This window comes from Typopeltis vanoorti, chromosome 4, assembly GCF_054136105.1.
Source record: "Typopeltis vanoorti isolate ZY-2024b chromosome 4, IOZ_Tvanoo_1.0, whole genome shotgun sequence".
Classification (NCBI taxonomy): Eukaryota; Metazoa; Arthropoda; class Arachnida; order Uropygi; family Thelyphonidae; genus Typopeltis; species Typopeltis vanoorti.
The window spans coordinates 118,592,714-118,605,182 of record NC_143552.1 but is presented as its reverse complement, the minus strand read 5'-3'; the positions used below and the strand labels follow the sequence as shown (position 1 = coordinate 118,605,182).

The 12,469-nt window shown below is 35.3% G+C and overlaps 1 protein-coding gene across 1 annotated transcript in view; it reads right to left on the bottom strand.

Annotated features, from left to right (window-relative positions):
- The window catches only part of LOC150107636 (uncharacterized), a 117,783-nt gene that overhangs the window by 45,897 nt on the left and 59,417 nt on the right, over positions 1 to 12,469 (bottom strand). Inside the window, exon 3 of the mRNA XM_090392147.1 lies at positions 499 to 612. Within this exon, the coding sequence (XP_090248273.1) occupies positions 499 to 612 (114 nt within the window). The remainder of the gene's footprint in view (positions 1 to 498; positions 613 to 12,469) is intronic.

The window sequence follows — 12,469 nt, the reverse complement described above, 5'->3', positions numbered from 1 at the left end:
GTCTCGAAAAGCTAGATAAGGTTAAAAGTCCTTGCCTCTTCCTATAAGGAATAAAAGAAGTTAACTGATTTTTTTTTTTTTTTCATTTATGTAAAAAAAGTAATTATCTCTTTAACTCTTTTTAGTTTTGGTGAGTTATACGACATCTGACTTTCCTTAGTTCTAGTGTGAGTGTGTGAGAGAGAGAGAGAAGGATGAATATTTTGTTTGGAATAAATGGATATCAGGATGGGAGGGTCAATGTTTAGGTAATAGGTAAAACTGCAAATAGTGAACAACAGAATGATTAATTTTCAGACTTTTCTTTTGTGTTCTAATGCAGGAGTTCAATGTTCAGATAACAGATAAAATGGACATTAAAATAGCTGATCTTCAGATTTAGGTCATAGTTTTGAAAAATCAGATAACTGGAAGATAGATATTAGGAGGTTGGATTTTAACATCTGTATCCTATAATTCATTATAAGATTAAAAATGGTTTTATAAATCTCTTCTTACTCTGTTCCTTATGGAAGCATCCTGATACAGTTTTTTTTTCTCAAGAATTTCTTGTGTTACATACAGTTTCCTTCTGAGATGACTTATTTGAGTTTCCTTGGCTTGGTTTGCAACCTGTGCGTAAAAAAATAATTATAAATCTAAATATTACTTTAATCATTAAATAAAATGTATTATTTGATTTAATCATTTAGCAGATCTGCACAGATATATTTGGGTAAGCCCATAATATCAAAAAATAATTTCCCTGGGTTTACTCATGTCTTGTATTTGTTCATATAAAAAATGAACATATTTGTAATGCATTCCCCATTCATTTTTTTTATTTATTTTTTATTTTTATGGAATTTAGATTCCTACTGGTGGAGTGGTGGGTAAGGGTGGGACAAAGGTGTGAAGCCATTCATTATTTGTCTTTTGTTGTAGGTAGGGGGGGGGGGGGAGAGAGAGAGAGAGAGAGAGAGAGAGAGATGGTGGTTATAGTTATATTATTACAGTCATAATCATACTGATTATGCATATAACCAGTATGATTATTATTATAATTAATAATTATAATAAGTATGATTATTAATTATTATAAGTATGATCATAAGGAGTCCAAAGACTCATCGAGGGAGTGTACCTACTTTACAACTCTCCGTCTCCACCACTCAATTCACCAACTACAGCGAACTGCATCATCATCTACAATGCCCACGGCCACTAGTATTTTCACAGAAAATCACAAATATCCATGCCCATGGTGGGATTTGAAACAGCAGCCTTTTGGCTGGAGAGCCGATCAGCCAACCAGGCCAGCTATGATTATGAGGGCCATAAATATATCAATTTATGTTAGAATGTTCATTGATATCTTTCAGTAATAAAAACTAATCATTACATTTTATCTTTTACATATTATACTTTCAGAGAACAAGCTATTTTGAATAACAAAATCAGCCTGCCTTAGTTATTATATACAGGTAGCCCTCGTATAATGTGGATGTTAGGTTCCATAGAAATGGCGCGTTATACGAGACTTAGATCACATAGAAAAAGTAGGGTTAGGTTCCGAAATCGTTTTTTTTTTTAAATTATATAAACAACAATGACATATCCAACCAAAACAATATTTTTATTTAATTCAGGTAATTCATGTAAGTTAAGAAAACATAAACTATGAGATAAATACGTAGTATAAAATTACAAATTGTACATTAATTTCATTGCACATAATGCATAAATGTTTTAGACACAATAAAATAAAGCGCATATTTTAATCGTCATCACTGTCTTCAGAAATAACATTTCGTAGATGTTTGTGGCTGGAGGTTGTCACTACTTGAAATCTCTTGGATATCATTTGTATAATTCTCATATGTATGTAACTCACCAGAAAATAAACTAGTCAGCTTGAGATTAACACACTTATGATTTTAAATGCGCTTTCCTGGCAGAAAATGAAGACAATTTTCAACAATACACACTTTATACAGTAAACCCTAGATGGCGAACCTATGGCACCCGTGCCAGAGGTGGCATGTCTGAGAATTTTGCTGGCATGTCAACGATTTACAGGTGATATCCTTTTATACGCTTATAAATTATTCAAGTTTTCTTTTTAATTGTTACAATACGAACAAGCTGAATTTTGTTTTACACAAGACAGCAGCTATAAAGACGTGCATATGATTGGTGCAGTATTAACAAAAGATCGTGCGACCCAAAGACAAAAGCAACCAACAAGTGTTGAGTTGAAATTCTAATTCTCTTCAATTGAATTCCATAACATCTGAAACTGTCATAACAACATTCACTATTAGTTTTAACACATTCACAACAGGGTGTCATTTATCGTTCTGATGGAACTTCTCATTACTGACTGGCTCAACTCACACAAACGTTTCAACCCTTGGTTGAATTTTATGCCTTCTTGTTTGCATTTGAGGTGGCAGGCGAACTCACACATTCATTATATGGCATTTTTCAATTCTTGGTAGTTTTTTACTTTAAGTTAGCCTTTGTGATCTGTCATACTGACATTGAGAATTTCAAATGCAATAAAACAAACACTTATTTCATAATTGAAAAATTGGACAATAGTTTTCAGTTAGATACTGTGTTTCAGTGTAACATATGGTTTTGCTTAAGTCTATACAGCATAGTTTCTGTGAGAGGGGACATGTGATTTATTACTTAGCGCCGTTTTTATTCCATCTGTCTCTAATTGCACTATTTGTTGAGAATGACACAGACTGCAAAAGCCTCTGTACAGTACCTTATTCAGTAATGCAATAAAACTAAATTCGATACTTATAAAAAAAGTTTCAGATTCTATTCGATAAAAATAGAATCTGAAACTACTTGCGCAATATGGGCAGACACAAATTTAATGAAGATAAAATTTGATTTTTAAGTCCCAGGTAAAAATATGAAAAAAATAAATAAATAAAGGGTTATTAGAAATTGTAGACCACGTTGAACAAGGGATGCTACAATTTGTAGACTGCGTTATATCGAAACCGAGTTGTATAAGTACCGTGTTATACGAGGGTTACCTGTACTTTATAAATATATAAATAACATGCCATTAACTTTTTTACATAAAAAATTGAAACTAAAAACCTTTGTACAAATTATTCATATCGATATATGAAATTCTACACCACAGAGAGAGAAAATGAAAACACAATATATTAAAGATATCAATTTTGAAACAGGAAACTAACTGTGATTGATCAGCAATGTATTCCACCAGTTGTCCAAAGATGGCACCCACAGGAAACAACCATAGGAAACAATCCAGTATGGAGTCTTTCTCCCAGAGGCAAAGCTGCATGCCACTGGATGGGTCCCCAGGTTGCATATTGGGGAATGGCCACCAGAGATGGTGGCTAGCTGTGAATAGCCAAGAAGCGGCAATACTAACAGGACATGGTGGGTTAGTGGACAACTCCAGTAACTCTATAAAATGCCACAGAAGTCCAATGACGGTACTGCGTCAAGGCAAGCTTAGGCCGCCCTAAGCCTAAATCTATATGCTCCTTCTTGCATCTCTCCCAAGCTCTTCAAGGAAGACTAAGGGTTTGTCAGATAAGTGTTGATGTGCTGACAGTAAAAAGAAAATACGACTGAAATCTGATGCCAAAAAACAAGAGAAAAGACTTGTGCTGGCTGACGTTGCCCGGTCAAACAAGGTCTGTGTCCCTCAATCGAGCAATCAGGGTTGGATCGAAAAATCAGTTACTGAAAACAAAGACAAAAAAACAAACTTAAGCCTGTAAAGGATGGAATATCAATTGGTACATGGAATGTCCGTACTATGGGCAACTGGAAAATTGCAGTTGCTTCAAGAAGAATTGAAGAAATACAGATGTGATATTTTGGGTATTTCAGAAATGAGATGGACACTGTCAGGAAAATCAAATGGTGGAAGAGTTCTCTGGTCAGGAAATGAAAGTAAGCATGAAGCAGGAACAGGTTTCCTGCTAAGTAGCAAGGCCTGCCAGGCAATGATAAGATACAAACCAGTTAGTGAAAGAATAATGGTTGCAAGATTCAGTGTCCAACCATAATATCATGACCACTCAAGTATACGCGGCTACTGCAGATGAAGACATTGAGAGATTTTACAGAGATCTACAACTAGAAATTGATGAGGAGCCGAAGCAGGATATATTCATCATTGGAGGAGACTGGAATGCAAAGATTGGCAGAAATAACACAGGATGGGAAAAGATTATGGGAAAATTTGGATATGGAGAAAGAAATGAACATGGAGAGAGAGAGAGAGATGCTTCTGGAATTTGCCACTGATAAAAACCTGATGATTTGCAATACCAAATTCCAACAAAAAGGCTGTTGTAAATGGACATGGAGCTCCTTCGATGGTAAACACAGAAATATGATCGACCTGATATTAATAGATCAGAAATGGAGAATCTCAGTTCAACAGTGCAGGTCATTCCAAGGAGCTGATATTGATTCGGGCCACAGCTTAGTGATTGCAAATATAAGACTTAAAAGAAAGTTCCAAAAAGCTAGAGACATCTCAAAACTAAATGAAGACAGGCTAAGAACGGCATATCAGAACATATTGGAAACTAAGCTTAAGACCCCAAGTGAAAAACAAAATATAAATACAAGAGCAGAATGACTGACTACAGTGCTATAAAAAGCAGTAGAGGAAGTAATTCCTGAAAGAGAAAAGATCAACAAGAAATGGATAACTCAGGAAACCCTAAAATTGGTACAAGAGAAAAGAGAACTGAAACTTAAAAGAGATAATTCAGAGGCAGCAGATTAGTTATACCGTCAAAAATGCAATGAAGTACGGAAAGAAGCAAGAGCTGATAAAGCCAAATGGCTGGAGGACCAGTTCAAAGACATTGAACAGTTCTATGGAGAACACAAAACTAGAGAGGTCTACGAACTTATAAGAAATGTCAATAGGAAGCGACAAACAAGATTAGTAGCAGTCAAAGATTAAAATGGTAAAGTACTGATGGACAAGACCAAAATCATACACAGATGGATAAGATATTGCAGTGAACTATATAAAAATCAATTAAATAATACTGCAACAGAAGTAATCACAGAACTAAAAGCAATCTCTCCACCAGCAGAGATCTTTGAAAATGACATCTTGGAAGAGTAGGTGAATAAGGCTATAAAACATCTCAAGAACAACAAGAGTCCTAGAGATGACAACATAATAGACGAGATGCTAAAATATGGGGGAGCATCAGCTGTAAAAGAAATGCATAAGCTATGTAATGAAATATGGAGATCAGGTTGTGCCCTGAAGAGTGGAAAAAATTGGTTTTGGTTGTTAAGGCAGTGCTTTAAAATGTATGAATTACAGAACTATTGCACTAATGAATCATCTTAGCAAAGTGCTGATGAAAATACTAACAGAACCTGAAGGGTCATATGGAGGCACATCTTCCTGATGAGCAAGCCGGATTTCGAAAAGATCGAAGTACAGTGCAACAAATACTCACACTAAGACTAACAGCAGAGAAAGCTTGAAGAAAGAACAAAAAGATATACAGTCATCCCTCGACTTCCGTCTGGTTCCATTCCATCCGGGTAAATCGAGTTGGATGTAAATTGATACATTAAATCAACAGAGTTATAGAGATTTAATGGTTAATAAGTACATATATTGTCATTTTAATTCTTAAATCTTATTATAAAACTTTAGTGTGTGTTACTGCTGCTATAAAACAGGAGAATAATCACCCAATTATTTGCCATGTCAAATAATTTTATCCAATTTTTCCACAAACTCCTTGGCAGCCTTCTTGCACTTGCAGATTCCCATATATTTTCACATTATGCAGCACAAAATGCTACTTGAATCTCATGAACCAACCGGAAGAAGCGTTGAATTTATAGTCATAATTGGGTTCTGCTTTCTCCTTTAACATGTTGAAGAGATTAAGTGCCTTAACAGTTATGGTCACAGTGATAAGGGGTATGTGGTTTTGGTTCAGGTCCTCTATCCATGATGCAAGTAGGTTTTCTATATCACCGACAGGACCTTGTCATTGCTTCGTCAATTTAATGAAAGCAGATCATTTCACAGCCTCTATGATTTTATTCTTATTTTTAAAATGGTCATCACTGCAGAATAGACCATCCGAAGTCATGTGCGATCACACTGATGGGATTACCAGCTTCATGTTGCTTTATAACTTGCAACTTCGTTTCAAGATCAATTGCTTACCTCTTTTTCTGTGATTCTTCACTAGGTTTTTTAATTGTGTGTGTAGGGACCATGTTGCACAAAACATTGCGAAATATTTAATAAATACACAAATAACCCATTTCTCAAGCACAAAATCAACAGAAGAACTGTTGAAGACACGTGCCGACTGCTGAGGGAGGTTACCACTGTGCATGTTTTACCTTAGACTTGCATATTGTTCGAAAGTATACCAGAAAATGTTATTTTCTGGTATACTTTCGAAGACACATCCATGATCCCATAAGAGATCATGTATGTGTCTTCTAAAGGATGTAACTCGAACGGATGTTAAGTCAAAGGATGACTGTACTGCTGTTTCGTGGACTTCCAAAAAGCATTTAATAATATTGACCAAAATATAACATGAGCTGTCTTGGAATCCTACAGTGTGGACAATAAATTGATCTACATACTGAAAGATATAAACAGCCAAGCACAAGCAACAATCAGGATAGCAGGTGCGACTGGAGATTGGTTTGCCACTAGTCAAGCGACCCAATATCACCAATCATCTTCATCACACATCTGGGTAGTGCACCAGATAAGATTAAAGAAGAAGGTGGAGGCATTTCAATAAATGGCATGAGAATAAACTACCTCTTCTTTGCAGAAGACATTGTCCTGATTGAAGATGCAGCAAGGCTGGAAAGGACACTGCAAACACTATACACAGAAGGAAAGAGATATGGACTAAATGTCAACTTTGAAAAAACTAAACTAAATACTCAATGGGGTTTAAGGAGTGGTATGATAGACTTTGTGTTTCTTAGGGGAGGGGAACCTCCCCTCGATGAGTCTTGATAGACTTTGTGTTTCTTAGGAAGGACCTCCCACGATGAGTCTTTTGACTCCATGGAGGCCTGGATAATAATAATAATAATAATATAACTCAGCTTGTCCTGTATATTTGTATATGCTCCAGATGATGGTCTTAATATGAAGATCGAAATGTCAGGAAATTAAAAGTGTTATTTATAACATGGTTGTAAAGTCCATAATTTCGAATATGAATTATATAATGTTTATGGTTTCATCTGAATGGATGCGTGGATGTTGATTATTGCTTATGTTGTTGTTGTTTATATTATAGAAGAAAATACACACTTCTAGTAATAAAAAAACTAAATAAACATATTTAATACCATTACATTTTTAATAATAACCAGTCTAATTTAACAACTAAATAGATTTAAGATTGTAGACTTAATAATAATTTAGTAGATTTAATTATAATGAAATATAAGAAAAGCAAGGAGGTAACTTGTTATATCCATACACAAATGCCAGGAGCAATAGAAACAAAGTGGTCGATTTTGTTGCTTTGATGACAAACTCAGCAAAATCAACCACTTTGTTGAGTTTGTTGCTTTGGTGAATACAACGTAGAACTAAAATTGTTGGCATTAGTGAAACCTAGCTGTCAGATGTAACTGGAATCATGGATAAAGGATATAGTATTTTTAGGAATGGCAGAAGAGATCATTGAGGAGGGAGAGTCTATTAATGATATCAGATGACTCGAGGCCAGTTAGGATAGAAACACATGAAATCAATAATGGTAATAATTTCCTGAGTAGCATTGAGTTTAAGGCTATCTGGTGTGAAGCGGAGGTTAACAGGATGAAACATATGGTGTGTGTTGCTATAGATTTCACAGTTCGTTTGCTGGATGCTGGGGATGAAGAAATGTATTATTATTATTATTATGTGACACCTCCAGGGAGTCCATAGACTCATTGAGGAAGAGTGTGCCAACAGCATCGAACAATTGAACCCCTTCCAACTACTAACTGTGCTCAAACTTACTTAACTTTTTGCGTGAGCCATTAGTAGCAGAGGCTCTGCCAATCAACCAACCTTTGCTGGCAATGAGGAAATCTGCAGACGAATACAATCAAAAGAAAACCTGATCCAGAAAATAATCAAAAGGAAACTACGTCTAAATACATAATAATACATATATAATAAATAATTATATATGCTAAATAAATATATAATATGTATTGCTGAATTACCCAGATGAGTACTACATGCGTAATTATTATGGGTGACCTAAATCAGAGTACTGATTGGGTATCAGAGAAAACTCATGTTAAGAATGAAGGAGAATTTATTGAGCTGTTGCATGACAACTTTTTCAAGCAGCATGTGAAAGAAGCAACTTGAGAACAAAGAGTTTTAGATCTGATCATAGCATCAGAAGTTGTTTCAGTTAAGCATGTGACTATTTTGCCACCAGTTGGTGATAGTGATCATACCGTACTGACTTAGAAAGCAGTCAACTATATGGATGTTACAATCAGGACAAATTATATGCTGAACTACAAATCTGGAAATTATGACAATCACACAAGAATGCTGTCTTTGGTTCCATGTTATCAGTTTTTGAACGGGAAAGATATTAGCAGTACATTGGAAGCTTTGAAAAGATGCTTAAATAATGGAGTATCTGAACATGTCCCTATTTGTAAATATAATACAAACAGAATGGGATCACTCCCATTCTGTGCAATGTGCAAATGGATGTGCAATCTCATTAAACAAGAGATCTGTAAAAAGATGATGATGTAGAAGTAATATGTGATAATAAGATTGAGAAGAGTTATGAAATATATAAAGCTCAGGCCAGAAAAATTACAAGTATTATTGTACGGAAAGCTAAGTTGGCATATGAAAAGTAACTGGCCATTATTATGCTGCAAGTAGAAGAAAGAATGAATGCAGAAGAATAACATTACTGAATGCCGACAGTACCTTAGTAGCACATGAGGTGGTTCAGTAACATTATTCTTCTGTATTCAGAAGAATAACACTATTCGTAACCCAAGAATGTCCTCCTAACTTCACCAAGATCTATTAACCAAGTGTATGTAACATAGTGCATAGTGATACCACTACACTCGATGAAAAGATAGAGGTACATGAGAAAGAGGTTCTAGAGCTATTGCATAACCTGGATAAAAACTCGGCAATTGGGATATAGGCATGTTTGCTAAAGGAATGTTCAGCTGAACTGGCTAGGCCAGTTCAGCACAAAGGAGATGAAAAAGACTGATATGTCTAACTATGAACTGATCAGTATCTCTGGAGTAGTTATCATTTGCTATCCGATCATTTTTTTTTCTAACCTATTGATAGGATAGCAAATGAAATTCTGTTGCATAAACTAGAGAATTACTGACAGACAGGTATTAGGATTTGCCACTGAATCTTAATTGCTTAAGATTCAGTGGCAAATCCTGAAGAAAACATTGATTGATTCAGCCAGAAAGTCATGTGATGAGATTGTCTGTAAGAATAGAAAAATCGGAACTCCATGGTGGACACAGGACATTAAAGAGGCAGTGAAAGAAAAGAAGAAAGCATATCAAAAGTTACTGGCAAATAAGTTAGCTTGTGTTCTTAGAGAATACAGAGATAAATGTAAGAAAGCTAAACACTGTGTAAAACTATCTAAACAAAAGTCAGGGGAGAATTTTGGTAAGAACATAGAAAATAAATATCAAGAAGGTGGCAAGATATTCTGGAGGTTATTGAAAAAACTCAGTCCCCTCTGATATTCATTATCTATATGGATCACATTATGAAGGAAAGTGGTATTAAACATGATATCAAAATTGGATATCTCCAATTTTGATATCAGAATACCAAAAGAGCTGTGAGTTAATCTCAGCTCTTTACTTTATGCAAACAATGTTATACTCCTAAATAAATCCAGTAAAAGTTTGCAAGATTCCCTGACTAAACTGAACAACTGTTGTAATAGATTTGGTATTTGGTAACAAGACAAAGACAATACAAAAAAAAAAAAAGAGGCAGAAACATTGAAAATATCAACTGCATTGTGAATGGAGAACCTATAGATCAAGTAAAACATTTCAGCTACCTAGGCACAATTTTTTAGTGAAGATGGTAAATTAAATATGGAAATGACAACAGAATCAACAAAGCTGGTATGGTAGGAAGTCAACTGAATACATTTATATGGAATAAGAGAGAAATTAGTCAAAACACTAAATCAGCTGTATATACTACAACATAGTGTTCAAGCCAATTTTAACTTATGGATCTGAGAGAGCTGGATTAAAAATAAAACACTTGACCAAAGACTGGAGACCACAGAGTCCTGAGAAAGAGTAGGGAGCTGAACAGATGGCATCAATGACAATATCATATTAAAAACGAGGATATTAGGAAAGAACGTGACATTGTCAGCATCCAGAAATGTGTTAGCAGAGCTAATCTCAGGTGGTATGGTCACTTAAATAGAATAGGAGAGAGAAATATTAGTAAAACAAGTGTTCTCTGCCAAGTTGGCAGGAAAAAGACCCAGAGGAAGACCAAGGTATAGGTAGATTGACACAGTAAAAAATGCCTTAGAAGACAAAAATATAAGATCTGATAATGTTGGAGTCTTGACAGGTAACAGATTGATTTGAAGGAAAATTGTAGATAGGAAGTTAGTAATGATGTAAGTTTTTCATGTAACACTATCATATCCTGTACACCCCTAGAGGGTACATGTCAGGAATTTGATGATGATTAATGGTATTGGAAATAGGCTGACTAGAGATCTTCAGTTATTTGCTGATGATGCAAAGATAGGCAGGACAATCAGGGATACTACTGAATATATAGCATTTAAAAGGTTATTTGAATAGGCTGGAAGTGTAGGCGAATGATAATGGCAATCAATTCAATGTAGTAAATGTAAAGTTATGCACTTTGGTATGATGAGGCTAGAGATTTTGGAGTTATTGTAGAGAGAAAGTTGAAGTTCAAAGGTCACATAAGGAAAATTGCAAATACAACTCGGAGGATAATTTCAATGTTCAAATGAACGTTGACATGGCCTGGCTAGCCAAGTGGTTAGTGTATCTGCTCTCCAGCCAAAAGGTTGCAGGTTTGAATCCTGCCGTGGGCATAGATGTTTGTGATTGTCTGTGAAAATACTAGTGGTGGTTCACTGTAGTGGTTGGAGACAGAGAGTTATAGAGTAGGTGCCCTCCCTCGACGAGTCTTTGGACTCTCTGGAGGTGTCACATAATAATAATATGGAAGTCATTTTGCCTCTTTACAAGGTCCTGATATGACCACTGTGAAAAGCTGCAAAGGAGAGTTAAAAAGATGATACTGAGATTGTTAGATTGAGAGTATGTGGACTGCAGACACTGGTAGACATGAGAAGAGCAGTGATATGACAGAGTCCTATAAACTTTTGAGAGGTTGTAATCAACTGATAAAATAGGATATCAATTGATAAAATTTTTCATTAAATAGAAGATGGTGAGAGGACAGGGCATCTGTGAAAGTTAAGTCTGTGGGCTGTTAAGAAAGAGGTAAAAATTACATTTTTCTCTTAGAGCTGTGAATGAATGAGTGGAACTATTTCCCTGTTGAAGAAGTGAGTGCATCTAGTGTGAACAAGTTTAAGGAAAGGTATGACAGCTGGTTTGGGTGATGTATAGTCTCTTTTGATGAGTCCTTGACTCTATGGAGGTCTAATAATAATAAATTCAGCTAGTTTATTATTATCCCTGGATGTTTTATTATCGCTATAAACAACAGCTTTTACATATCTTTTTGACACAAAGTTTTGCAGTGGGCCAAATTCCAAAGGAGTACAAAGAGGGCAAAATTGTTCAACTTCATAAGGTAGGTAATAAGACTAAATCTTTGAATTATATGCCAGTCTGTGTGCCTGGAGTTGTGGTTAAAGTGATAGAGGTTTTTTTAATTTATTTTTTTTATTTTATATATATATACATCTGATCCACTCATGAAAGAACACAAGACCTATAGCACACTAGTGCCATGAGTGGATCTCCAGCGATGAGTCTTTTGCTTCCATAGAGGTTTTAATAATAATGATACAGGAAAATGTGCACATGCAGAAATCCTCAATATGAATGAGTGAGTAGGAAAATGATTAAAAGATGCTGAATGTACCTCCCAGATTCTGAAACTGAGCGGAATAGTCAACCTACAACCTCCCTTTCACAAGGTGCAAGAGGGTTGAAAGGAGGGGATATTGTAGTTTGTGTATACTAATACCAGAAGCATTTAGAATAAGGGAGAGGAGTTTTTGGCATTGTTAGTTCTACTTGGTTCAATTTATAGATATTAATGACACTTGTTTGACAGAGGACATATATATAGTCATAAGGCTAGCATGAAAGGTATATACAATATTTTCAGAGAGGATAGCAGGAATAGGATGGGAGGAAGTAGTTTTGC